General features: G+C 45.0%; 3 protein-coding genes across 4 annotated transcripts; 2 read left to right on the top strand and 1 right to left on the bottom strand.

Moving 5' to 3' along the window:
* The first annotated feature begins 80 nt into the window (after positions 1-80).
* On the top strand, positions 81-7544 carry tmprss9 (transmembrane serine protease 9). Of its 2 annotated transcripts, none has more exons than XM_030049968.1 (16): positions 81-218; positions 1187-1414; positions 1627-1754; positions 1834-1901; positions 2012-2187; positions 2314-2358; positions 2555-2668; positions 2927-3092; positions 3381-3655; positions 3912-4054; positions 4865-5150; positions 5348-5461; positions 5549-5717; positions 5947-6212; positions 6473-6609; positions 7285-7544. In XM_030049968.1, the coding sequence occupies exons 2-16, from the start codon at positions 1270-1272 to the stop codon at positions 7444-7446; spliced, it is 2394 nt and encodes a 797-aa protein (XP_029905828.1). In that variant the 5' UTR covers positions 81-218; positions 1187-1269; the 3' UTR covers positions 7447-7544. The 2 variants fall into 2 exon arrangements, with proteins under 2 accessions (XP_029905828.1, XP_029905827.1); XM_030049967.1 differs by lacking the exon at positions 81-218 and adding an exon at positions 264-396.
* A 646-nt stretch (positions 7545-8190) lies between these two features.
* On the bottom strand, positions 8191-10353 carry timm13 (translocase of inner mitochondrial membrane 13 homolog (yeast)). The gene is made up of 3 exons (XM_030049969.1): positions 10107-10353; positions 9845-9913; positions 8191-9441 (listed from the first exon to the last, which is right to left on the bottom strand). Exons 1-3 carry the CDS (start codon positions 10224-10226, stop codon positions 9343-9345), a joined length of 288 nt encoding a protein of 95 aa, XP_029905829.1. The 5' UTR covers positions 10227-10353; the 3' UTR covers positions 8191-9342.
* Positions 10354-14167: 3814 nt separating this feature from the next.
* On the top strand, positions 14168-26196 carry enc3 (ectodermal-neural cortex 3). Its single transcript, XM_030050162.1, has 4 exons — positions 14168-14458; positions 15893-16927; positions 17059-17836; positions 25798-26196. Exons 2-3 carry the CDS (start codon positions 15905-15907, stop codon positions 17803-17805), a joined length of 1770 nt encoding a protein of 589 aa, XP_029906022.1. The 5' UTR covers positions 14168-14458; positions 15893-15904; the 3' UTR covers positions 17806-17836; positions 25798-26196.
* The last annotated feature ends 1728 nt before the right edge of the window (positions 26197-27924 follow it).

Genomic DNA, 27924 nt, shown 5'->3' with positions numbered 1-27924 from the left:
CTGTATTTTTTTCTCCAGTTTTCTGTATACTGCAGTGTGTAAAAGGACACCGGTGCTTTTATTTACCTGGGGATTATGGGAGTTGTAAGGAGACAGTAGAAATGCCTGTGCACACCGGGGTGTAACCAAAAAGCGCCTCTGAGCCCAGAGGGATCAGGGCAGTTGGGAGGAGGGTCGGCGGGGGATTTTTGAGGCTGAGTCGACCAGCTCAGCTAAAGGTGAGTTGCCTCCAGGACTGACACGGCACGCCCCTTGGCAGGTGGAACAAATAGCGGACCTATTGGTCCGGTGTCTTCTCTTCCATTCATGCGTCTATTGTTGTGTGCGCCAAGTTACCCACTAAGAACTGCAGTATATTGTGAATGTCAGCGTTCAGAGGCATCTGACACAGAGGAGGTGAGTGAGTGTAGTTGTAGAATATAAAGACTTTATTGTTTACTGTCCCACAGTGGGACATCAAACAATAAAACGCACCTGGAGTCGACGTGCGTAAATTTCTGGAGCGCTGAATGTCTTCGGGGAGTCCGGACTTTCTCATTTTGCGATCAGAAAGCTGTAAAACTTAACGAATGTTTCTTTGTTTTTTACTGTGACATTTTATCCGCATCTAATTTGTGATCGGCAAGCAATATGGCCTCCTTGGTCTCTTTTACGCACGCCCATATAATCACAGTCAGCAATCCCGAACGGAGCTTGCACTGCTTGTTACTTTAGGCGGTGTATTGTGATGTTTCGTTCGTCCCAGCCAGGTGCACCTTTCATACCTGCAGCAGGGCTGTAGCCAGTGTGTCTCCAAAATGCATTCTCACTATTTGGATTAATTTCACAAATGGTGCACCATCCCTTTATCCTTATGAACACCGCGCCCATTATTGTTGAATGTATTGTTTGTTGGATAATCAGCTGTCTGGGATAGTGCGTCATATGCGCATGAAAAACTATTTTTTTCAAATGGATTACTTGGCTTTCTATTACATGCATTATTAAATGGCTTTCTATTACATGCAGTATAATCCTGTTGGAGACACAGTGAAGCCAAAGTGTCTCCTCTGACATCTCATCCTGGTTTTATATACACCCCACCCCAGGCCAATCCTGGGGTGGGGAGTGGAGAGCCTCTAAGATTTCAAATAATATTGAATACAGTGAATTATCCAGCAATTGTTTTTTCCCCCATCAAATCCAGGCCTGACTCGTTTTGTCTTTTGGGCAAATATGATGCTGGAGACAGTGGAATGTGAGTGGTGAGGCTGGTGCTGTGAATCCAACATGGAGGTGAAGAAAGATGGAGGAGGGCAGTGGTCCTGTGCAGGAGCCTCCTCTGCTCCCTCCAGTCCTGCCTGCTACAGGAGCATATTGCTGGCCTCGCTCCTCATCTTCCTCATTATCGGGGTCTGTGTGGGCCTGCTTGTAGGTGGGTACAGTCACAATAACATCAAGATCACCACACAACCAAATACACCTTTTTACTACATATTATACAGGTTTAATGTGTAGGTAGTTATACGCTATTCTCTATCAAGCCCAGATTTCTTATCAAATGACTCATTTTTCCAGGAGCATTTATGTTCTTTAATTACATATGCCATCTTCAAGTATTAACCATTTCCCCTCTGCCATTACCAGTGTACCTGGTGCAGGAGCAGCATTACTTTATGGAAACAGTGCAGCTGAGGGGTCTGAAGTACGACCCTGTTCTGCAGGACGAGAGCTCCGGCTTCTCCATAGTGTTGTCCTCCGTCCTGAAGACCAAGGTTAGAGCCGACCGGTGCCACTCTGAGTGCCAGATTTGTCCTTCACTGTGTTTTACTCTTGATTTTCACTTTCTTACAGGTTAAAAGCGTCTTCACTGCCTCATCAGTATCACATCATTACGTTGATTGTAGTATTGTTGCCTATGGGTAAGTGTGAACTGGACTAATGGCTGGATTTTTTTAAAGTGAAGAATTGCATCTGGAGTGTACAGATCAAATGGAAAGGCCGCCACACTGTGCATTTCCTTTCTTTGCAGTAACATTAATGGCGATGTGATGGCAACATTCAGACTGGTCTTCAGGGTATCCAAGGTCCAGCAGTATTCAGACAACTTTGTTCAGGACTTGCTGAGGGTGGGGCTCAACTCAGTGCTGCACGCGAAATCACTAGAGGTGCCTGACTTTGGAGAAATCAACACTATCATCTTACTGGGTAGGAAAACTATACTGTCATCAGTTGACTGTCCATTTTGAGATTTTTCATTGATGTAATTATTAGCATAGGGTGCTATTTTACCAAAGCACTATGATTTCTTAACTGTGAGTTGTCTCTCTATAGGGGCAAGTGGCAAGTCATTCTATACTATTGGAGATGAGATGATAGGTGAGTTTACATCCTTTGCGCTATGAAGCAAACCCATCTGACACATTAATCTGTGAAAACACTTCTAAGTGTCATTTACTTATCTATTGCCATTACAAAGTGTGTACTTGTACTTGTCTATATCATATGTCCTGCTTTTCTAACTTCCGTCCTGTTGCTTATCTCCCCATCGGCCTGACCTTCCCATGTTCACCAGCCAGGTGTCCTGACAACACCTTCGTTTGTGACAACGGGGAGTGTGTCACCAAATCCAATCCAGAGTGTGACTTCATCCCTGACTGTGCGGATGGATCAGATGAAGCGCACTGTGGTAAAGGGCTCTTCAAATTACAAATTGGTGTAAAACACCCTGCCATTATTGTATTTGAAGCCCTAAGTTCTTGTCACTCAAGGGAATATGTGGTTGCCACACAATGGAGAAATATACAGTGTTAACAAAACCAGGTTGTATTGTAAATATAGATTTTACTGACTTACAGCTATGCTCACTCTCCCTCGCTTTCTCTCTTTCCTGTACTCTGCCTTGGATTGTCCGTCTCGGATTGTCTCTTACCCCCTCTCTCCTTAGCCTGTGGTACCCGTCCCGCCATGGGGAATCGTGTGGTGGGAGGAGAGGACGCCCGGCCAGGGGAGCTACCATGGCAGGTCAGTCTGAAGCTGCAGGGACGTCATACTTGTGGAGCCTCCATCATCAATGAACGCTGGCTGGTCAGTGCGGCACACTGCTTTGAGAGGTAGGCTTCATTTGCTATCATTCACCAACAAATATGTTATTATTTCCAAATTAATGAATTTAGAAATCTCTGAAGTAGCACAGGCATTTCCCTCTGCTTTGGGTGTTTTTTTTTTTTTTTTTTTTTTTTTTTTAAATACTAGTTAATCCAGGAGAAAATATGAGGATTGTATCATTAGAAAGTATTATTCAGTAAGTCAGATGCCCAATAAGGTGAAAAACAGGGAAATTTTTTAAAAATCAATTAAAAAAACAAGAGTCCTGTTATCCCCTACTCTTCTGCTCTTAGGGACAATGACCCCAAAGAGTGGACAGCCCTGGTCGGGGCCAGACTGGTGAGTGGGGAAGAGTCTGAGTCCAAAACAGTTAACATCAAGTCGCTCATAGTGTCTCCACACTACAACCCTCTGACCACAGACAACGATGTGACTGTGCTGGAGCTGGAGACCCCGCTCACCTTCAGCCCCTACATCCAGCCTGTGTGTCTGCCCGCCCCTTCTCACACATTCGCCACGGGCCAAAACTGTGTGGTGTCAGGGTGGGGTGCGCTGACCCAGTTCAACAGTGAGTCTGTCTGCTAAAATACAACTGTACACCACAGCACAGCACAGCACAGGACATTACAGAGAAAAGGAGCTCACTTTGATCACCTCCTTGACCAGACTGCATTTGTCACTGTTTTCTGTGTTCATGTAGTTATTAGAGATGTATGTCCTCTTGTGCTGAAAATCCATGTCCAAACAAAAGACCATTTCCATTGCTGTATGTTCAAGTGTAATAGGGGTGATTCTGGTGTCCTGTGTTTCTTGTGTTTTTTCAGCTGAGGTGCCTCCCACACTGCAAAAAGCAGTGGTGAAAATAATTGACTCCAAAGTGTGCAATAAATCATCCGTATACAGAGGGGCTGTGACTCACAACATGATGTGTGCTGGGTTCCTGCAGGGCAAAGTGGACTCCTGTCAGGTCAGTGCTGGAAAAACTATAGAAAACAGTACAGAGAAGGCAGTGATCATTATACATGGGCTATCAGCTTACCTTTTCTCACACTGCTTTTTGCCTTGCAGCTAGGTTTCTATAAATACACTGATGATCTGTTCTTCTTTTGTTACCTTGAATGTATACCAAGGGTTGAAACTGTTAACACCAGCCTAAAAATACAGGCCTGTAGGTTGATACTGGTGTTTCTTATTGTTCCAAGAGGATGTTTTGTACTGCTAGTATGCCATGGTTGAAATGTAGAGCAACATGATTCATACACAGGGAAACCTCAGTCATAGCCTCACACTACAGCACACTGAATTTAATTCAGATAGATTTTATACTTATTCCATCCACTGCCCGTCATATGATCAAAGTAAATAATAATGTATGATATTCTGACAGTTTATTGATGTCAGTATAGAAATTCTCTTCAGAGCGTCCAGAACTGAGACTTGAACCTGCATCCTACTCACTACAATCCTGCTGCCCTGCCCCACACTTATATTAGTAATTTAAAGGTATAAATAAAACCTTGCATCTCCGAAATCTAAAGTGTAATAAGAATAGCCGTGTTTTTAGCTTGACCACCATGTCATTTTTCCACAGTTTTTTTGTTTGTTTGTTCATTTTTTAGAAGTCCCAAGGCTCATAGAATTTTCTTGATCTGCATGTAAACCCTCCTTTGAAGTTAAAACAGGAAAATGACCAGAGTTATGAGGTTTCCACAGGGCAATAGTGATATTATGAGACCATGCTTGTTAAAGACTCAGTGCTCCTGTATTTTGCCTCTAGGGAGACTCTGGAGGGCCCCTGGTGTGTGAGGAGGCCCCGGGACGGTTCTTCCTGGCCGGGGTGGTGAGCTGGGGCGTTGGCTGTGCCCAGATCAACAGGCCTGGGGTCTATTCCCGTGTTACCAAACTCCGCAACTGGATTCTAAGCCACACAGATCCCAGCCTGGTCCAAAACCATGTCCAGGATGTTCCCAGTGTACCAGTTACCATGCCGTGGGACAAATTAAACGACCCACCTGAATCCAGAACCGTGGCCACGGCTGTGTCACCCTTCCCAGCCTTACCCTGTAATGTCCTGGGAGACTTGATTCATTTAATCATATGTTCATCACTCACTGTGTCAAAAGGAAAACTTGTGTGTAATTATGCAATATAATAAATCAAGTCTGGGAAAAGTCAGTCATGAATGGTGCCACAAATACACTGCACAGTAATTTGCTTGTAGCCTAACACTCATTGTCTATTCTGTCTATCTATCTCTCAGCTGTGAATTGCAGTGGGAACTTCCAGTGCAGCGCGAGATCCTGCATCAGCAAGATCAACCCTGAGTGTGACGGAGTCCTGGACTGCCCTAACCAGGCTGATGAAAGAAACTGTGGTCAGTTCTGAGTGCAGACATAGAGAACAGTGCGCACACAAAACGAGGAAACATTTTTGAGGCCTGTTTTTATTTTTCTTGTTTCAGACTGTGGTGTGCGTCCTGCGTTGGGCTCCCATAGGATTGTGGGTGGAGTGACAGCTCGTAGAGGGGAGTGGCCTTGGATTGGCAGTCTCCAACACCAGAGACTTCATCGTTGTGGCTCGACACTCATCCACAGCAAGTGGTTACTCACTGCAGCACACTGCTTGAAAAGGTACCGTCTCTTAGCTGGATTAAAAAAAAAAAAAAAAAAAAAAAGCACTCATTCACAGCTCTCTACAAACTTTTAAAATCCCCTAACCTAGCTGAAACTTTATGTGGCTTTTGATAAATTTTGCTTTGACATTACATGTACTCAAAAAATAACCTGTATTGTACCTGTATTGGCTGGAATGGTATTTAGCATGTTACAACACTGCCTTCATTCTTTTCCCACACCAAAGTGACCCCAACCCCTCGGGCTGGTCAGTGAGCCTGGGCTCTGTGCTGCGCTCTGGGGTGGGAGCCCTGGTCATCCCCATCCAGAGGGTCATCATCCATCCAGCTTTCAACAGCACCACCATGAACTATGATGTGGCTCTGCTGGAGCTGGCTGTACCAGCTCCCAGGTCCTACACCATCCAGTCTGTGTGTCTCCCCTCTCCGGTCCACCGCTTCCTCAAGAATGCTGAGTGCTACATCGCAGGCTGGGGATCCATGAGGGAAGGAGGCGAGTGATTTGCATTCATACTGACATAGGCTGCAGTTGTCCTCAAATGCACCTTACTAGTGCATAAACAGTATGAATGGTGCATTATCAAACTGGACGACTGTACCTTTTAAATGCAGATTCCATTTAAAGGCTAAAAACTTATGGTGGAAAATGCATTGAAGAAAACTACTCCTTTGTGTTCAGTTAGGTAATCATAGTATGTTTTTGTGAAAATGCATAAGCTGTTGAAACACATTGAATTATCCTCTTTTCCACAGGTTCACTCACCAATCTGTTGCAGAAGGCTGCAGTAAACATCATTGACCAAACAGACTGCCAGCAGTCATATGGTGGTGGGCTGACTCCTAACATGATGTGTGCTGGTTACATGGAAGGAGGCAGGGACACCTGTCTGGTAGGTATATGTGGCACAAACAGCTTTTTCACAGCCTGGAAAGGGGCCGGGCATCTGGCCGGCACAATCTTGGCAGCACGCAAGTGGTAAGATCATGGACTGAGATTATACTGGGGCTCACAGGCTCTGGGAAATACAGCCATGGCCCAGATAATTCTTTATACAGTGGATGGTTCAGCCAGACAGAGCAAAGTAAAGGCTTGCCTTTCAGTTTTGGGGGGTTTAAAACTTGGTTTTAAGCAAAATGTAGGATATAAATAAGTCATGGCATCTGATTTTATGATTATGGTGCAAACTTGTCAGAGAAATTGTGAATGCTTTTGATTCAGGGACACTGCTGTGCTTAAGTGAAAGATGCATATCTGACAGGAGAGAGTAGACTTTCCTCCCTAAAAATACAGCGCTCCCCTTCTCGCCATCTCCCTCTCTGTAATCTTCTTATGTAAGGAAACCCTCATGCATTCCTGTCTCGGTCAAAGCACCTGGCATCTAACAAGCTATCCAAGTGACATTCTCTTTGTACCTCATCTGTCTTTCTCTCTCTTCTCTCTGATCAATTGTTTTATTCTCCTTTTTTAGCAGAGACTTGGGAGCACAGAGATAAATATGAGTTAATGGATTTATTTAAAAATAGTCACTGTCTTGATTCCGCCCCTCCTTCTCTTTGTCTTTCAGGGGGACTCTGGAGGGCCGCTGACTTGTCGCCAGTTCTCTGGCCAGTGGTTTGTTGCTGGGGTGACCAGCTGGGGGCATGGATGTGGACGAATGGGCTTCCCGGGGGTTTACACTCGTGTGACATCTGTCAGGGAGTGGATATCTAGATACCTGCCATTTTGAAGTCATACAAGAGAAAAAAAAAAAGCAGTTGTACCCAAAGAGAGATGACAAATCCACACAGAGGAGGTGGATAGTCCTGATACATCTTCTCCACAACACTGTACTGTACAAGATGGATTTGAGTCGTGCTAGTTGTGCTAGTTAACAGTCAACACACAAACTCACATGCGCGCGCACACACACACACAGGTCACCTTAATCTCTATAGACAGGTATGTTTTCATTGTCATGACAGACTCCGATTTCCAGAATACTGACCTGTGTCATCTACTGGTCATGGGTGCTGTTTGTATCACTGTGCAATCATCAGGACTGGGACCATTCTCTCCAACGTGTACTGAAGAAATAACACCACCCTCAGCTGTGGCATATGGACAGTCTACTAGCTCATGCATAATGGGAACCTGTGTATTTATTTTACAGTTATTTATTGTCCTGGTAAACATACATTGAGCTGTGTAATGTTTCATTTGTGTGGGCTTCAGAATATATGTGGTTCATTTATTGGTGTTCTTTCTTGTCTTCATTATATTCATTATTACAGAAGTAACTGGTTATTTATAGGCAGAATATCGGGGCAGGAAATAGTTCTGTATAAAAAGTGGCTATTAGGATCATTTTGAAAAGTGGGGTACCCACAAGTGTGCTTAGGTTTTATAAAAGCCACTCGTAACAATTTGCCTCGACAGATTTGCTTTCTTTCTGAAAATAAATACAAAAAAAACCCAACAAGTGAGACCAACTTGATTGACAGGATTTATTGATTTCTCATGAACTCTACTCCATTCGGTCACAAGCGCAACTTCCCAAACACACAGCAAATAATGTTCACTGGCTTTTTTTTTTTTTTTTTGGCTCTTATTTCTCTATACAAAGTAAACGGGATGAAAGGGGGATTTTGGTTCCCAGACATCTGACAAACCGTGCACACAAAGCTGAGAAGGGTTCAGTACCCTGTCTGCAGCAAGGCAGACCCTGTTCAAACAAGCCCACTACTGTGAAGGGCGGCAGATAGAGTGACAACTAGAAAACAGGTCAGACAAAACAGTTTTGTTCTCGAGGCGTACTCTGATATAGGACTGTTTGGAGGCTTAATGTCAGGTTTGCGGTTATGAAAATACAAAGTTGCTGCTAAATTTTCCTTGGTGAATGAAACAACTTAAAAAAAAAAAAAAGCCTTCATTGCTCCTTAAGGGCTCTAGTTGTACTAGTTTCTTCTTTTTCGGCACACACACATATTCTGTCTCTCAACACACGCACATTGACAAGACTGGGCACCATGCTGACGCTGTATTTTAGGGAGCTATTGTAGAGAACTTGAGACTTGGTTCCTGTTCATCCTTGTCTTTATGTAAATGAGCACTGGGTGTCCGATGATACAGGCTCTGGAGCTCAAAGACACGTCTGATCTTACGAGTATGTTGGGCAGAAGATTTTTTTTCTTTCCTGTTGAAGCCACATTCTGTAGTGAACACACATGCCAGCTGAAATACTGCAAAAACAAAAGCTGTGGCGCTCCAGTGGACAGGGGACGTCACATCCCCACCACAGTGCTTCACAATACATGCTCAGCTGTTAACCATCTGATCAATCATTTATCACATTAAAAACACCATCTGATAATAATAATAATGATAACAGTAGTCGGACTTCAACTGTTCCTCGGGGTGAAATGTAAAATGTCCAAAGAGATATTGTTATGGCTAGAATCTGCAGGCTCTGCTCGCTTGTCTGTGAAGCATTATCACGGAGAAGGTGGTGGTGTGCGTGTGTTGCCGTCACACGCCCGTGCACAGCTCCCGGCCTCACACAGCGCACCGTGCTCTCTGCCTCATGTAAGCCAGTCGAGGTGCAGCAGCCTGGGGAGGGTGAGGGTGAAGGGTGAAGGGAGGGCGTTCATATGCGAGCTCTTTCCCTCTGTAGTCTGGAGTTGTAGGCGCGGGACACGGTGTTCCACGCGTCCATATACCGGTCCATACACATGGCAATACATTTCTGCAGCGACAAGCAAAGTTTGCCTTTATTCACACAGAATGAAGTGGCATGACAGATCAATATATAAACGCATCATTATGAGTGAAACAGCAATGGTGAGGATCACTCTTCCCGGTGTTGATTACATGCAGTGTTTCCCAACTTAGATCTAAGAAAACCCTGCTGTGCATGTTACTGTTTTAGTATTGCACACCTGAATAAATAAAGGGCTTAATGTTGATTGGTTGAGCACTATTAATAACTTGAACAGGCCTAACAAGAAAAAATGATCACTTAAAAGAATGAGATATGCAAGAGCAGACCTGGAACATAAACGTGCAGTACTTAAAGACAGGATTCAGAGACAGTGACCCCCTGCAGACTGATACAGGGTCTACTGAAGTGCTCCAAGTTGTGCACATACCTGCTCAGAGTTGTCCAGCGAACTTCCTGGTTTACCTATGCACTTCTTGAAGCATTTATCAGTCATCCTCTGCAACGTGATGCCAGAAACAAGACATTAATTCACTCGCACATGGCGCTGCAGCTAAAGCCAGCACAAACAAGGAAAGACAGTAACGAGCCTAGTTAGTGTGCGAGGTACAGGTGACGGACAGTGTCTCCAGGTGTAAGATAGGTAAGCCTGGCTAGTGACTTGCTAGCCAGCACTGCCCCATGTTTTTTACCTGCAGCAGCTCCTGCGCGTTAGCCACCGCGATCTGGACCTTGACCTGCTCCATGATCGTCCCGGTGTCCATTTTACCGCCCGCTCCCCCCGAGGAGAAGTCCGAACCAAACCCGTCCATGTCCCCTGGTCCCGGCCGCGAGCTCTAACCTCCGGTGCTGCTGTGTAGGTGCACGTGTGGACGGCCACCCGATAAGTTAGCTAACGTTAGTTGCCCTTGAGAGCGGCGGAAGGGTGCGTACGTCATTTCCGTAAGCACGACGCATACAAGGGAAAAGTAGTTTTTTTGTCGTTTGTGCGATTTCCACACCGCTTGCACCGGCACTAATGACAATTTAGTTCACCCCAACTGTGTATAATGATATTTCAAAGTTTTCTTTTTGTTTTGTTTTTATGAAAGTAAGTAAACCCAGAAAATAAGGAAATTGTTTTTGGTGAGTGATGTTGGGCGAGTGGGACAATATAGAGTCACTGAAATGCAAATGTGTCACTGCATGATGCGTCCGCCTCCCATATTGTTTAATAGCTAAGAGACAGCCTGTCACCACACACACGCACGCACGCGCACGCACGCACGCACGCACACACACACACGCACACACACACACACACACACACACGCGCACACACACACACACACACACACACACACACACACACACACACACACACACACACACACACACACACACATGCGTTCCACACGGTGGCACTATAGTCCAATACATAATTTTACTCTGCAAGAGTGAATCAGATTTTACTTTTCACTCTAAAAAGGCCTTATTATGAGAATTCAGATGTGTCTCCTATTCTTTATGTGATCATGATTCTTTAATGTAGCCTTGATGTGTTAAAATTAGGTCTTGCTGGAGTGGTTGGACTTAAAGTCAGTCTATTGAATTTTCTAAAAATCCATTTTATTTCAAACAGATGGTTCTGATAAGCTCCAGGTAATGAATCCTAGCTGGCTCATTTCACAAGATAATTAAAGTCTTTACCAGGATAGGTTTACAGAATTTGACCTGATAACATCTCACCTCTCCTGCCCTCTTTGTAATATTGTAGGAGCTGTTATTGTCAGCCAAGCACAGCCCTGTATTGTGACTATTGTGCCTATGAGGACTCAGTGCATTAAATAAACAGCCTTTTAATTGAATTACATTCATCTACAAAACATAATGAAGACCATCACTCTTATGCTGAGCAATAATATCTTTGAAGACAAAATTGTGCAAGGGGATAATATGGGGCCCTTGATAGTAAACCCCTGCAGTGTGTGACTCTGATTGGGATTTTCCATACTCCCTTTATGCATTCCAGAAACTATTATCACCATTTGATTCTGTTCTCAGGCAGTCACTGTGAATAAGGACAATTTATTAGTCAACTTGCCTGAGTAAATAAGAGTTAAAAATAAATAAAACTAGATGGACACCATGAGTTGACTGCATGTATAAATAGTCGTTAGAGGCTCTGCATTGTTTTTGTGTTGAGGCCCAGATATGAGGACCCCTCTCCTTATGTTTCAGACTGGGTGACCTCACCCAGACGGCCACCTGCCATGAGTGAATGAATACATAGTACAGTAGGCCTGCAGGCAACAATGGAGTGACGGTTACTGTCATTTAAACTGGCACCCTTTGGCTGGCCTGTTGCAGCGCTGGGAGGACTGAGGAATAACTGTGGGGGGTCTGATTAGTGGCGTGCCTAAGAGTAATTAATGACCAGTTACACAATGCACACACACACACACACACACATATGTCCACAAACCATTTTGGCCTAAAGCCATGGGTCTGGATGGGGGAGGGGGTTGGGGTTAAAGTGCAGTAAAAATGAATTAACCCTAGATTACAATCATGAGTTCATTAAACTAATCTGCTTAAATTCTTAATCTCCTTTTGGCACACTTGTGTGCATGAAAGCATTTGGCTCAATGAGCTGGGAGGCTTCAACAAGCACTGGCAACAATGGTTGGGAGAATGTGCTCTGCCTATGAGTGTGTTTATGAGTGTCAAACTGTGAGGTTACATTTGACTTAGCCTAAGTAAAGATCAAGAAGAGCCAATCAAGAATAGAAATCTCACATAAGGAAACAGCGGGAAACAATAGATAAAAGGAAAGCTGACTGTCTCAATAAGTCTCTCTGCTTCTGTAAAACACACACACACTGACACACACCCAAAATCACACAGTCGAGGAGCAGAGCAGCAGCTTTTAATCTTCAAAAGCAGTTGCTGAGTGACAGTAAGAGGGGGAGAGAGTGTGAGAGAGAGACAGAAAGAGAGAGAAGAAACCTGAGCTGTGTGGCATCGACCCTGGCCAGCTGGTGGTGGTGTTTGGGGTGTTGATGGCGGCGGTGGTGAACCCAGGTCCCACGCTGCTTTGAAGATCAATGAGGTGGGTGGGCAGCCGAGCCAACCCAAAGCCTCTGTTGTTGGAATACGTTGATGAGACCCCAAATATGAACACCATCATTGATTTTCCTCAGTCTTTCAGATGCATCTGTTGTATTGACCGCCATCTCTCCAATCTATTGCTTGATGATCATTTTTCGTCCCCTGGCTCCATGCAAAGTAGTTGCAGAGCTGAAAACACTCATATTCGCTACAATTGTGTTTCCGATTTTTTATTTATCCATCACAAGCTGTCAGTACAATAAGTCAAGTTCTAGAAGAGAACCATGTGAATGCTGTACAGAAAAGAGGCCTACTGTATTTCAACTGTATTTTATAACTTTGTACTTGCACCTTTTATACACAATTTATGCTTTTACATACCACTCCTGGATACATTCACACCCAAAGAGGGAGAAACTGCTCCTGAAATTTCTGCCTTTAAAATTTTACTCTACTTTTTGTGTTGCATTATGTGACCTACAGGAGTGAATTTCCACCACGTGCTAATTGCTTTTCTGTGCAGATTTGCGTGGCCAATAAAACTGATTGTGACTGAGACGCATTCTTGATACGGTTTCTGTAAACCCCATGATTGCTCAAATCCTTGAGAAAATGTAAAGAATTCATAAAGACTTTAACCTGCCATATGATCATTAAGACCATTTGGTTATGTGGAGCCTGCGCACAGAGGGGGCAAAGCTGTGCCTGGTGCTGATTAGTGGGTTAAGATGGCGTTTGGTGTTCTTCAATTCACAGTTATGCATATTCTGGTTAGTGTCACCTTAACGAAGTAGTCAGGTTCTGATCATATATCTGATTCTTTATTAAAAGGAAAGTCTCTTTTGCATGCTCCCTTCCAAAGATGCACACAGTCAGAGAGAGAGAGAAGAATGTGGACCTGGTATGGATTCAGTGTCTTGCTCAAGGGCACTTCAGCAGGGCAGATGCTTGGCAACATTGCATCACTGTCCAGTGACAACCTTGCATCTCAAATTTCGGTGATTTTCATGTTTTAACTTAATTTGAGTATTTGCATGCTCCTTTGTGGGTTACTGCAACACTTGAGGTTATGAAACCTTTACAAAACTAATTACATAAACTGAAAAATGTACAGTCATCAACCTAGACTGTTTTCATTAGTTTTTGAAAAGTTGAAATTATGGAGGTACAAGGTTTTGGTTGGACAGCAACGATAGGGGCTTGAACTAGGCATTGGATAGACACATATACTTCTAAACATGTACACTAACACGTTATATATTCCAAACACAAAAATGAATGCTTTAAGTTGTGTTACTTCAAAAGTGAGTTATTCTTGTTTACCTGCTTATGAAAAAGTCATAGTGTTTGGGTTTGAATGCAAACCTAAAATAGATTTTCTGAACTTGTAATTCTGATGAGATAACCGGTGTCCTAACTGTAATGACCCCATTTTAAAGTAGTTGATCCAAACCTGCTTAAACCTGAGTTCTACCGTTGAAGGACTCTGTCACCTCGTGCACCCTCTGGCTGATAAGAAAAAAAAAAAAAAAAAAAAAAAAAAAAAAAAACTTTAAATCCCAGAAATGAATATGGTTAATTGTTGATGGGCAGCTCTGTGAGGTTTGGAGCCCATTGGACAATAGCTTGTGTGCCAGTGGGAGTGGGAGGAGCCACCGGGAGCACCAGCAGTGCCTTTGCTCTTTCTCTGTGCAAAGCTCATTCTGCGGGCTGCGTGTCTTTCGAGAGGACTGCCAAGCGCACAAACTTTTTAAAAAACCATCTTGTGCGTAAAAACCAACAACCGGGATACCAATACCAATGGGTCACCCTCATCGCAGCGTTTCAGGACACAATATTGTTGTAGACACGGAAAGCAGCTTTGTCTGAATTGTTCAACAACCCCAAACAATCAGCGGCTGGGCGAGTTGCGAGATAAAGCGTCCGGAGGGATCCAAAGAGAGAGGCGATTTAGGTAAGGATTATTTAATAATCCCCAAAAGCTATCGATCACCCACGATACGTGCTTGTGTGACATTTCTCCAACTTCCGAAATGTAATTACTTTAGTTACAGCTTGTAACATCCGATCCTTTGATTTCCTGCTCCAGCTGGCCATAGTAGCAGCGTGAATGTTTCAGGCTGCTAACTTGGGAGGAAAGTTGAGCGCATGCTGAAATGCTGACCGGGGTTTTGCATTTACGGCACAAAACGAATTGGATTTCACGCTGGCTCGGGTTTAGATCCCTGCACGGAAGTCCTCGGTTCCTCTTTCCGTGGGATTGAATGGCAGACATAAATTTGACTAGAGTAAAACAATGCATGTTTGTATGGGGGAATATTTTTATTTGGTTGTTCACAAGTTGTTTGCAAACTGGAGTCCACCCCCCAAGAAGAAATCCGTGCAAATTAGCAGGCCTTATTGTTAGAGGAATTCTGGGGGAAAATATATATATATATATTGTTGAGCTACTTAATTGCAATTATTATTTTTATTATTACTGCTATTATTATTATTAATCAGAAATGGAATTAAAAAAAAAATATCCTCAGACTTTGGTTTATCATGTTATATTCAGCTGCAGGCCAGTCATTTATATCCCAGCATGCTCTCCAACTTTAGGCATGCAGTTGGAAGTTGTTTAAATCCACCACAAGATGATCAAAAGAATGATACATTTTTCATCTGTTGCACAGTCCTTACATAATTTTTTTTCCTCAAGGAGCTGGAGCTGTTCTGAGGTGTCAGATCTTATGTGGGCTTGAAAGCTTTGCCTTTGGCAACATCTTGTATGTGAGCCAGCAAGGGAACAGAACAGGCTGTCAGGAATTTATTGGCTTGCAGTGTGGTTAGAGGTGACTCACAGGCCTGAAATGTTGATAGGGGTGGAAAGATACGATGTATTCATCACACTCAGGTGTTTTTTCTTGTTTAGCATTAATTACAGGGAGCTACGTTAAGAAACAAAGATAATGTAGTTCATTTATAGCTACTGGCGTTTATCAAGAATCAGGTGAAATTGATAAATGGTTTTGTAGTGATAATCCCTTTGTTACATCATGTTTACACATGCTCTCCTGTAGGGGTGCAGCGTATCTGATTGTCTTTCATCTCTGTAAAGTCTGAAGTTCATTTCCGAAGTCATCCAATATACTGATATACAGTACGATGACTACTTTATTGCTCAACGGCTTTTTGTTTTGCTTATTCATCATCCATTTGCATAGGGAGTTCAATTTAATCATAAAAGTAGAGGAGTGCTGTTCGCCACATGAAAGCGAGGGTGTGACATATTTTTTCAATTGCTTCCTCTTGGCGATGTCAGTCTATTGTAAACAAATGAAATAAACCGATAAAATAGAGTGGCTCCTTCCACTGACAAGATTTGTTCCTCCATTTCCCTTTCCAGGTCCAAGTCAGGATGTCTGTCAGCAACCACGAAAACAGAAAGTCTCGGTCCAGTTCCGGCTCCATGAACATCCAGCTCTTCCACAAGACGTCCCATGCTGACAGCCTGTTGACTCAGCTCAACCTGCTACGCAAACGGAGAGTCTTCACAGATGTTGTCCTCAAGGCCGGCAACCGGGCGTTCCCCTGCCACCGGGCCGTCCTGGCCTCCTGTAGCCGGTATTTTGAGGCCATGTTCAGCGGTGGCCTCAGGGAGAGCCGCGATGCTGAGGTCAACTTCCATGACTCTCTCCACCCGGAAGTGCTCGAGCTCTTGCTTGACTATGCCTACTCAGCCCGAGTCATCATCAACGAGGAAAATGCTGAGTCACTCCTAGAAGCTGGCGACATGCTACAGTTCCATGACATCAGGGATGCCGCGGCGGAGTTTCTAGAGAGGAATCTCCACCAGTCAAACTGTCTGGGGATGATGCTGCTGTCAGACGCCCACCAGTGCCAGAGACTGTACGAGCTGTCGTGGAGGATGTGCCTGGCAAACTTTGCTTCCCTGTACAGGACAGAAGACTTCCTCAGCCTCCCCAGAGACAAAGTCCAGGAGCTGATCTTCAGTGAAGAGCTGGAGGTGGAGGATGAAAGCCTGGTGTACGAAGCTGTCATCGACTGGGTCAAGGCTGACATGGAGCGGAGGCACAGCGAACTGCCCGAGCTGTTACGTTGCGTCCGTCTGGCGCTGCTCCCCGAGACGTACCTGCTGAAGAATGTGGCCTCGGAGGAGCTGGTGATGGGCCACAAGGTGGGACGGGAGATCGTAGAGGACGCTGTGCGCTGCAAGATGAGGATCCTTCAGAACGACGGTATTGTAACAGGCTTCTGTGCGCGGCCCAGAAAGGTCAGCCAGGCCCTGCTGCTCCTGGGAGGACAGACGTTCATGTGCGATAAAGTCTACATGATTGACAACAAGACCAAGGAGATCACCCCTAAAACAGACATACCCAGCCCCAGGAAAGAATGCAGTGCCTGTGCCATTGGTTGTAAGGTATGTATCTAATATGGTTGTGTGCAGTGTTTTTTTTTTTTTTTTTTTTTTTGCGTTTTGTTTTGAGTGTATGCATGCAACACAATGATAAATATTCATAATGAGGTTCCTTTCACTGTGTCTCATTTCAGGTCTATGTTACTGGCGGGCGTGGGTCTGAGAACGGAGCTTCAAAAGATGTCTGGGTCTACGACACGCTACACGACGAGTGGTCCAAAGCTGCACCTATGCTGGTCGCTCGGTTTGGACATGGGTCTGCTGAGCTCGACCACATGCTGTACGTTGTGGGGGGGCATACGTCTCTTGCGGGCTCCTTCCCAGCTTCCCCGTCTGTGTCGCTCAAACAGGTGGAGCAGTATGACCCTCAGACCAATAAATGGACCCTGGTGGCTCCGCTCAGAGAAGGCGTGAGCAATGCTGCCGTGGTCGGTGCCAAGAACAAACTTTTTGCCTTTGGCGGCACCAGCGTCAATAGAGACAAATTCCCCAAGGTGCAGTGCTTTGACCCGTGCCAGAACCGGTGGACGGTACCGGCCGCCTGCCCACAGCTGTGGCGCTACACGGCTGCGGCGGTTGTCGGCAATCACGTGGTCGTGATCGGTGGGGACACAGAATTCTCGGCCAGCTCTGCTTACCGGTTCAACAGCGAGACGTACCAGTGGTCCAAGTTTGGCGACGTGACGGCCAAGCGGATCAGCTGCCATGCGGTGGCGTCAGGAAACAGACTGTACGTGGTCGGGGGCTACTTTGGGGCTCAGAGGTGCAAGACACTTGACTGTTACGACCCTTCATCTGATTCTTGGGACAGTGTGACCAGTGTGCCCTACTCACTCATCCCCACCGCCTTCGTCAGCACATGGAAGTACCTCTCAGCCTAGAGAGATGTACAGACTCGCTGAGGTTTCTATGGTGAGTAATTTCATCTTCATTTCATCTGACATCAGTGTATCATTGATATCTGTGATTTATAGTGTCCTTTTATATTAGATAACTAGGGGATCTGAATTTACAGTCAACAAGAAATCTTTATTTTAAGTAAGCTTGGGCCAGGTATCCATAATATATCAATATTGTATTAGGACACTGCATATTGTATGAGATTTGGGATCTTATGATACAACATAAGTGTTTTCTGAACTTATCAGAAATCTCTTGTGTGTGTAAATATCTTATGAAAGCCCCATTTTTCACAATAGCCATCCCGACTCTATTATCAGAATCTCGAGGAAGAGGTATTTGGTCAAATATATTGTGACATTTGATGTCCATACGGCGCAGCCCTAATTTTGATCAATTAAAATCATGTCACTTAGTCTCTCTTCACCGAGCATGACCTCCTAGGTGAATGTCAGTCAGATCTGGTCAAGGCCAGTTTAAATCCTCTGACTGTTGCCAGGGTTGCTAGTGGTTACAGTTACACATTATCTAGCTGCTGTGACGGATGGGTGTTGGATAAACATGGTGGAGTCTTGGTTTAGAGAGCAGGAGGAATGTCAGCAGGGCTGGTAATTACAGGCCGAGAGCTACAGCACCAAACCTCTGTCACTGACAGGAGCGAGGTGGAGAGGCGGCAGTCAGGTCTGTGCTTGTAGGGCCAGAGAGGCAACTGGGCAGGTCTGCGCTGCAGGGCTGGCCCTGGGTGCAAACTAGCTGGCCATGATGAATCAGTGCTTTAAAATGTATCCTTCTGTTGTAAGTTATAAAGAGCGATGTGTCACACACCATTTAAAATAATGAGGGCTTGGAGCCAGAGGGGCATGAGTAGGAATTGGCAAAGTTTGTGAAGAGAGCCAAAACAAAAAAGTGGACCAGCTGTCCACTTTTAGTTTTACGAGTTTTAAAATTGTAGTATCATCACATAAAATACACAAATTACAAGATATTAATGCCGTTGAAAAGATTTCAAAAGCCCATCTGCCTCCAAGTCCTCAACAAACCATTTGAGGGATGCTTCTATTAAAAATGTCTTTTGGTACTATGAGTGTATACATGCATGCATATGTACATACATACATTCATACATACATATATGCGCACACATACATACATACATACATGCATACAAATACACACACACAGACACACACACACACACACAATCTATAATTTTTTTCCCATTTATTTATTTATTTATTTTTAGCAATTTGCCCCTAACCCTGGCAGTGTCGGTGCCTTGCTCGACCAGTTCAGCGAGGTGGGATATGATATGGATCAGCAGTGCTAGCTCTTTTGTGCTACTCAAAGTAATAAGAGTCAGATCAGTAATCTCATCAGAAATCCAGGAAGGACGGAATAAAGGCAGCCTCTATTTCAAGAGAATGCGGATATGGTTGACGAAACTGTAACATACCATGCCGGTGGAAATCGTTTAGCCTGAGGGAGAATCTGCCTGAAGAAACGACAGGTGGCTGTTTTCACAGCTTCATGTCCTTTTCGCTCCGATAAGAGATGATACATTTTTCCCTGAGGTGTATTAGCTGTCACAGATAGGGACGGTGGGGGGGGGGGGCAGGTGTTAGATGGAATGAGAAAAGGAAACGGTGGTATTTCACGGGTTGTTTTGACGTGTGCCCGGTGGTGGTAGAGCTGGTTAAAGTTTCATGAGTCAGGGCCTCTTCTTTGCTCTCATTTTGGCACTGATGCAACCGATGGAAAATAGATACTTGCCTCACATCTTTGGCTTTTGGTTACATCTTTATCAGAGGAATTAAATTTTAAAGTCAAAAGATCTATCAGTACAAACAAAGGACTGTGTTTTATTAAGCTGTCACAATAGATGGTGTTTTCCTAAAGCACTGTCTGTACCTTTTTTTTTTTTTTTTGCTGTAGTACAGGTTCATTGATTTAAGGTGCAGCTCCTTTGCCGTAAAGATCCAGTCAGTCAGCTAAGAAGACAAATCCCCACAGTGAAAGTAGACTTGAACAAAGGGGACTGTGTAACATATTGCTGTTGGCTTCAAGAAGGTTGACCAGTGATGTGAATGCACCTCATGAATGTGAACCCTGTGCTGCCCCACAGCCCTCTGGCATGGGGGTCGGCTGAACTAATGAACTGCTTGGATGCTTGAAATATGGTAAATACCAGGGTAATCATCATCAAAATACACCAAGTCCATGTACTGCAGTGTCCCTTCACCAGTTAAAATTAGAGTTAAGCTTCTCTTCCTTATGAAGAAAGAAATGCCAACAGTTTCGCTGAATATACGCAAACAGTGTTATTTATGCAGGTCAGGTTGGTAGATTTCTCAGTTTGTAGGACTGGAGGTTGGATAAATTGTACCGCACTGTGCTGTGGAACAACTGGCTGTCTTTTCTGTCACAGGAAAAACAAGAAAATGATTTTTCTCCTTTGCATGCTGCCAAGAGCTTGGAAGTAAAGCTGAGCAGAAGCAAGTGAGAAGCCCAGGGCTTATGACTTCTGTCTACAGTAAACAGCAGGATGTGGCGAAACCGAGAGGGTCGGGGACAACTGCCTTCGTGTTGGACTGGGTTTTTTGGGCTGGGGCTGCAGACTGGGATGGAGACAGACAGGCTGGCTATGAAAGATCAAGGCACCAAATCCTTGTGAGCTGTCGCAGTTACGGTAGCTACCATCCTGCTGCCGACTCTCTTTATGTTTAATTACAGCTGCGATGGAAAAAGCTCAGATTTCCCGAAGCCTTGCTTGTTAAGCAGGCGTCCTACGCTGACGCCACAGCACCAAGATGCTTGTCTCTCTCTCACCCGTGACAGGGGGCTTGAGAGGAGAGGAGAGGAGAGGAGTAGCAGCAGCAAAAACTGGATAAGGAGGGAGCTGAGGGAAAGAGAGCGAGGCACACAGCAGGACACACACACACTCACACACACACACAAAGATGGAGAGGAGGAGATGAAGTGGTGAGCGAGTAAGACCAGGAGAAGCGAAGCTATATTTTGCGCCGTTTGGCAGCCGAAACTAACGCCTGCCTAAAAATACACTTCACTCCCAAGGCTGTCAACTTTCAACTGGGGTCAGAGGGAAAAATAATTGTGTGTGTGTGTGTGTGTGAGTGTGTGTGTGTGTGTGTGAGTGTTCCTTTCATGTTTACGAGGGGCCAAAAACCACCAGTCCCTTAGCTGTTGCAGTATTCAGTAGTGCTGTTTTTGTGATATTTTTTTAAGCAGTTGTGAAACCACTCTTGTTTTCCACTCCACACTACTTGCTCTCTCTCTCTCTCTCTCTCCCTCTCTCTCTCTCTCTCTCTCTCACTCACACACACACGTACACACAGGCGTCGCATTGCTGGCATTGCCTATCCTTTAAAAAGCCAGCCATCCTTACTCTAATTTGGGAGGAATGAAGGTGTGGCCTGGACCCCCGTTAGTAAAGGTTTGTTGATGCTGCCTTGCGGTTGAGGCATTTGGGTTGTCCTGGCAGGGCCGGCGGTCTGTGTGCGATTACCACCCTCTCCGGTCTTTTCGTCAGCACCTAGTTTCTCGGCCTCCGCGTTCCTCCAGATGTGACTAACCGCAGGCTCCAGTGCCAGCCCCGAGCCCACTGTTGATGGAAAAGTATTTTGTAAATGTGAAAGCATTACGGTTTGTTTTCGTTATGGTCCAGATGGGAGAGAGAATTGGCTCTTCCAGGATATCAAATAGACTTGTAAACACAAAACCTCGCGAAGAAACCCGTTACACAGTTTTACGTCGCCTCTTTTCCCCGCTTTTTTTTTTTTTTACATTTGCACTTTCGCCTGCAAGGCTCCTTACAGTTGCCAGCTTGCCTTTCAGTGATTCTTTTCATCATTGTGTGTTTTGGAGGTGGTGGGCAGGGTAGCAGCAGGGTGCAATCTGGTGTTGCCGGGGGGTAGAGAGCCTCCAGCTCAGTTGTTGGTAGACAGACTACAGGCAGACAGGATGTAACTGGAGATCCCTGCACAAAGTTCAGCTCTCGCTCTCCTTTCAGCCACTGAAAGGAGGCTCTAGAGGTGACTGTTAGCTGTTTTCCCTCCTATCTACTTTTTTTTTAGCCTTTGTTCTTTCAGCAGCCCTCCTCCCTCCTCATCAGCCCTCTCCCCGCACAAAAATCACAGACACAAGCATTTTCCTTTTAACGGCTTCAGCGTAGGCCCTGTGAAGTGGGCACGGTTCTGTGTGATAGGGTACACCTGGAGAGGTCAAGGGTCGGCGGGGAGAGTCCTCGGCGGGCTCCCTGCATCCCCAGACAGCTGCTGTAAAATGGAAAGGTCACTGTGGGATCAGGGAGGAGGAGCACGGAGGCCCCACACACTCAATACTAATGTTTTATTAATGCCTAGCTGTGAGGGCCACCAGGAGCACGAGCTGAATGAGGCTTTTATTGTGGCATCTGTGTACAACAACGACACCCCCCCCCCCCCCCCCCCCCCCCCCCCCCCAACACACACACACACACACACACACACACACACAGATCTAGAATGCGCACACACTCCGTCTTCAGTCCCCTGAGTAATCAATCTGCCACATTACGGCCGTCAGCGCGGCTGTTTAAATTTGCATAAACCTAATGGAGTTTTTATTGGTCCTTTCTCCATGCTGAGACTAACAAAAAGGAAGAGGGAGAAATATGCTTAAAATGGCTGAATAATCGCCCAGACTAATTTGATTACCTCCTCAGAAAGCGATGAGCTGTCATGCAGCCGCCGTGGCCTTTACGGAAAGCCAGCTGGGATGGGCCAGGGTATGTCATCTTGGTAATTAATCTGAATTACATAATATTTATCCCGTTGAAGTCGCACTGGAGTGGCTCATACTCAGTCAAACAGGCTCTCTTTGTTCCACTACGAGTGGCAATCCAACACTGGAGAATAATGTTTTTGCTAGGATTTATCAGGCGCCACCAATGGTAAGACACGGCTCATTATCCTCCTGTGGGGCCGCTGTGCCACCCAACGCCCCCCCACCCACCCTCACCCTCAACTCTGAAACGAATGTAAACTCATGAGGAGAATTAACGGGGCTGCCTGAACTGTGACTGTGATTCATACTGTAGTCAATACAGTGTAATTCTAGACGGTCATTAGTAAACATGGCACAGGTCTCTTTGGACACAAGGGACAGATAAAGAAAGGGGACTCAGCTTTGGTGCGGTGCATTGTGGGTAATTAGGTTTCTGGAAGGTGCTGATGAGCAGATGCACTCGGAGACGCGGCGAAGCTAAAAGAAACTGGGGTGAATGTCGCGATGCAGGTGCCACTGGTTTCATTTATATTAGGTGTGTGTGTGTGTGTGTGCACTATTTAGGGCCATATTTAGGTGCTGAAGACAGTTTTTGGTAAATCATCACACACAAGCCTGTGCTGTTGTGTTAATTTTCATTTGGTCCAGCGTAATCGAAGGACGCAATCTGGCGTTGCTCCCATGTGTAGGAGAAGATAACCGATGGCAACGGACACGAGGAGTGGAGTTTAACCTCAGCGTGCCCGTTCCCATCACTTCATATGTGGCCAGCCCATCTGTTTGGCCGGCTCAAGGACACATGGACTTTCTCCATCGCTCTGAGCAGAGAGCCGTGGTTATTATTGTATCAGCCCATAGATCCACACCAGGCATTTAGCATGTCAGACTTATTCATTAAAGCTATTTTACAGGCTGCTAACAGCAGATACAGCCATCATGTAAAAGTCTGTTTGCATGGTTTGGATGTGCTTCATTGATGACATGTAAATGCAAAATTTAAATGAAAATCTTCAAACAGGAGATAAGTATATGTCCTGCTTGCTTGTCATTTCCCGTCTGTTTTGCCTAGCTCTGTATCTGAATGTGTGTGTGTGTGTGTGTGTGTGTGTGTGTATCCATATAATGCATAAGGTTTGAGCTCAGGGTTCAGTGTTATGCACCTTGACCTGACAGATAATAAATGAAGCCACTGTGAAATAGGCTGGAGATCATTTCAGGTGACAGCAGGACCCTTGTGTAATGGCTGACTTGAGTACATTTTGATAACGGCAGACCGACAGTGTTTTTGGATGGTTGTACTGACTTTTGCTCCCCTTAATACAATTTGTAGTATTTCAAAGCAGTTCGGTGATGCACAAAGTGCACAAAGTCCACATTCAGCTGCACTGTTTACTCACTGAACAAGCAAAGAAATCAGGGAGGCCTTTTTGATTCTTATCAAATGCATTCTGTTGTATACACACTTGAGCCCTGTTCTCACCGTTGCCCTGAGCTGAGATCATGCAGGTGGCTTGACACCGTGAACGCAGATCAGCATTCATGTGAAAAACAGCTCCCGCTGCAACACGGAGAGAGACGACTAAATATAAAGCTGCAGCCCTGGTGAAACCGTGATATTGTGGTGGTTGAAGCAGAGCAGAGTGACGGTGTATTTCAGATGCAGGGGTGTGCTCTTCATCATCTGCACTTCAGAGAGATTAAAACAGTGGCAGAACTTAAGAGACACACACACACACACACACTCGTTCACACACAGAGTAGCAATGGAAAGTTCCATCAGGCTTGCCGTTGCACGTGACGTGTGCCGCTGCTGCAGCTTTACATAGCTTTGATCAGGAAGGCGAGACTGAAGTAGTCTTGCAAGTAACTGTACTGTACCGTAGATAGCTGCGTTCTGCCTTCAGGCCACGCGTCCTGTGAGGAAAACAAGCACACCCCTTTGCATTTTTTTTATTTCATAGATAAATATTGTAAGAATCCAGTGTGCTGCATTGCCCCAACGTGACATACAAGCACAGCGTTGCTCCAGTTTAGAGTTTAGATTTGCTTACAGAATGCCTTTTTGTGCTGCTGCTTATTCTGAAGCCTATTTGTAGCCTCTTGCTGGGTCCCCGGTGTGCATTGTAAGTGGTGCTAGTAGTACACTGCTCGAGCTAAGTTTGCCGTGGCGCTTGAGGCAGCGATGTGTGTGTAACAGTAGCAGATGCTTATGGATCACTAGAGGCTTCTGTAGTATCAGCCCGCCTTTGCAGTCATGGTAATGAGAACTCATTAGGCTCCCCAAACAAGCCCCCAGCAGAGTCTGCCTGTAACTGTCGCCTCTTTCTTTCTGCTTAAGGTTAGAGAGCGCACGCAAACACACACAGACACACACAGACACACGTGCAGCTTCCTCCATCCGCCGTGGAAGAATTGAGTTATCATAAAAACTATGCAAATCAGAGATAAACATCATGTCCGCATTTCTTTCCTATCCCCAAAAAATCCATTTGGAGCATTCCACCATAACAGCAGGGGAGCGTAATGAGATGCTAAATTATCTGTCTGAGGTTGCAGAGACAGACGAGGATGAGAGAGAGACTCCAGCTCTGGAGCCCGAAGAATTCACCACAGTATTTGTAATGAAACTGGCGCAACTCAGCACAGACAGGGACTCCAAGTCGGATGATAAGAAGGGCCGCAGTCCTGACACATATCATTAAAGAATGAGTGGATGGTTTTGGTTCTCAGTATTTGCATCTCCCCTGCAGTCTGCACTCAAAAAAAAAAAAAAAAAAAAAAAAATGGAGAGCCATGGCGGCTTATTTTTTACAGTGAGGGGTATTCTCTGCTGCCACCCTCGGATATTAATTTCCTAGTGACATAAATGGCTCGAGCGGCCTAATCCCGCATGCCAGGGGACTTTGGTTAAATAATGCCCCGTCCCAAGGCATTATTAACGCTATGTGGGTAAGCCTGATGATAATATGGCATGGTGATAAGCTGATCTGTAATGTGGGGGGACTGAAACTTCTGCATTCCTGTGTGTGTGCCCTGGCTGGGAGGGTCCAGGCTGCCCTCTGGTCATGTGGTCAGCTTTTACAGAGCGGCGAAGGATCCTCATGCAGCAGCTCCTCTTGAGTTCTTCGGATGCCTAACCCTTTATGCTCTCTCTCTCTCTCTCTCTTTCTCTCTCTCTCTCTGCTCCCCAGATCCGCGGTGGTGTCTGGAATGCAGGCGTGTGTCTCCCTTCGGTGGCTATGGAATGCTCTAGAGGAGGAGGAGTGGGCGTGTGTGTTCCTGCCGTGGGTCCCGTCGAGCCTTGCATCACATATGTGGAGGACCAAAGGCTCGGTTTGGGGAGACCGGAGGCCTCTTGTGTGACTTTCCCACGTTGCAACTAAAGCCCGAGCTGCCCCGGTTGCCATGTATACTGCAGGGACTTCTCAGCCGTCTCGATCCATCCAGCACACTGACCGCAGCCCAGAAACTGACAGATAGCATAGATGTGTGCTCTGGGCATTAGGAATGTTTGGTCTGCCAGCTAGCCTCGGACCGGTCTCTGCATTTAAAAAAAAAAAAAAAAAAAAAAGGGAAACGGCTGCCTGCACCCCTTCATGTCTCTGCTCCCTGGGGCTAATAAGCTGCGGAAAAGCACTGACTGTATCGCCCCGGCACTGCTCAACAGCATCTGTGTCATCGTAGTCATTGCAAGACTCTGTACCCTCCACGTGGACTCATTTGTGTTGTCAATGACTGTCTGGTGATAGCATGTTGTTATGTGGCCAACCTAAAAACCCAGTCCCCTGTAAATCTGTACGTTGTTGTGGTCGACTCTCCTCTCCTGACACTGGGCGTCGTGTTGTTACTCAGGTGTAATTTATTTCGACTGCTGATGGACTGAAAAAGGCCTCTGCTACGCCTGGAATAGCAGTAGGAGGGAGGACGTTTGGGGAAGTGTATGATTTTGTGCACAGAAACAATCTTACTCTGTATTTTTAGATGTTGGACTCGAGCTTCCCTCAATTTTGGTCAACTAAATTTGTATCTTCTTCCTCAACTTAAAACACAAGCTCGGCAGAGAGAATGTGACCAATGACGACTGAAGAAGATGCGTTCTGTTTCAAGCCGTCATTTCAAATTATGTCGTTGCAAATCATGTCTTTTTTTTTTTTTTTTTTTTTAATGTGTTTTGTGTCTCAGGGTTTATGTATAGAGTTTGTGTTCTGTGTAGATGGATGTCGCCTGTACTTGTTGCAAGTTCAACCATCAAAGCTCGTCTGTCTCACATGTTTTTGTGAATGTACAAGATATTTAACGAGATTCAAATATTTTTTCACATCTCTTCGGATACCTTTCATCTACACTTTTGCGGAGTGAAATGTTAAGAATACACTTAGGGACGGGAGTTGATTTGAACTAGCATTAGCTACTCTCTCTATGCAGAGCATCAGCTTCATGCGCTTGTGTATACCAGCAAAATGTTGCTATGTAAATTTGCATTGTCCCTATTCAGATAAACTAATAAATAAATACATTTAAAATATCAATTTTTGCCAAAACCTAATTAGCCCACATTAGTATATCTGTGGACATAGATGACTATTTGGGGAAAGAGGTGTGCCCAAGCTAGTTAACAAATAGATTGAAGGTAGGCTATTATTTTCTCTCTGTACTGACTATTGGAAATAGAAGCCTTTTGTGTGTATAGTTTGTCTTTTGTAATTAAGTTTTGCCTTGTAATTAATTTGTAGAAGCCTTTGATTTGCACAATTTGTACAAAAAACTTCCTTAACGGTCTTAATTTTGTATCTTCGTCGTAGCCCACCTGGGGTAGTGTGAATAATCAAAGCGTTTTTGTAGCAAATAACTGAGTTTCTTAATTTTAACTGTTCAACAATCTGAATTTGCTCCGTGTGCAAAGATTCAAACAGGTCTGCAGTTGTCAATATATATAAACACGAGTTGCTGTTACAATATATCAAGCTGTTAGTGAAACTCCACCTGGTACTTCATGTCAAGATATCGTGTCCATATTCTGCGAGTCATAACTTGTCAATAAATGTCACCTGGTTGAAAAACACATCGGGCTGTTTGTCCCGTCTTTTCCAGGGAATGAGTGGAATTCAGCAGCTGTGGCACTAAAACAGCGTTGGCAGCCATATAATCACACAGGTACTCTCAACGTGCCTGGAATACTTTCCAGACAGATTTCAGGTTAGGAGCGGTTTTGGTATTTACCAAGAGCGCCCGTCTCCTTCCTCCCCTCTGTTTATGCACCGAGGAATCTGTTGTCAGAATAAAATAAACAGCTCATCCCCTCACCACAGGTTTAATAA

The sequence above is a fragment of the Myripristis murdjan genome, chromosome 4 (assembly GCF_902150065.1).
Source record: "Myripristis murdjan chromosome 4, fMyrMur1.1, whole genome shotgun sequence".
In the NCBI taxonomy this organism is placed as follows: Eukaryota; Metazoa; Chordata; class Actinopteri; order Holocentriformes; family Holocentridae; genus Myripristis; species Myripristis murdjan.
This window is presented reverse-complemented; position numbering and strand designations above follow the sequence as displayed.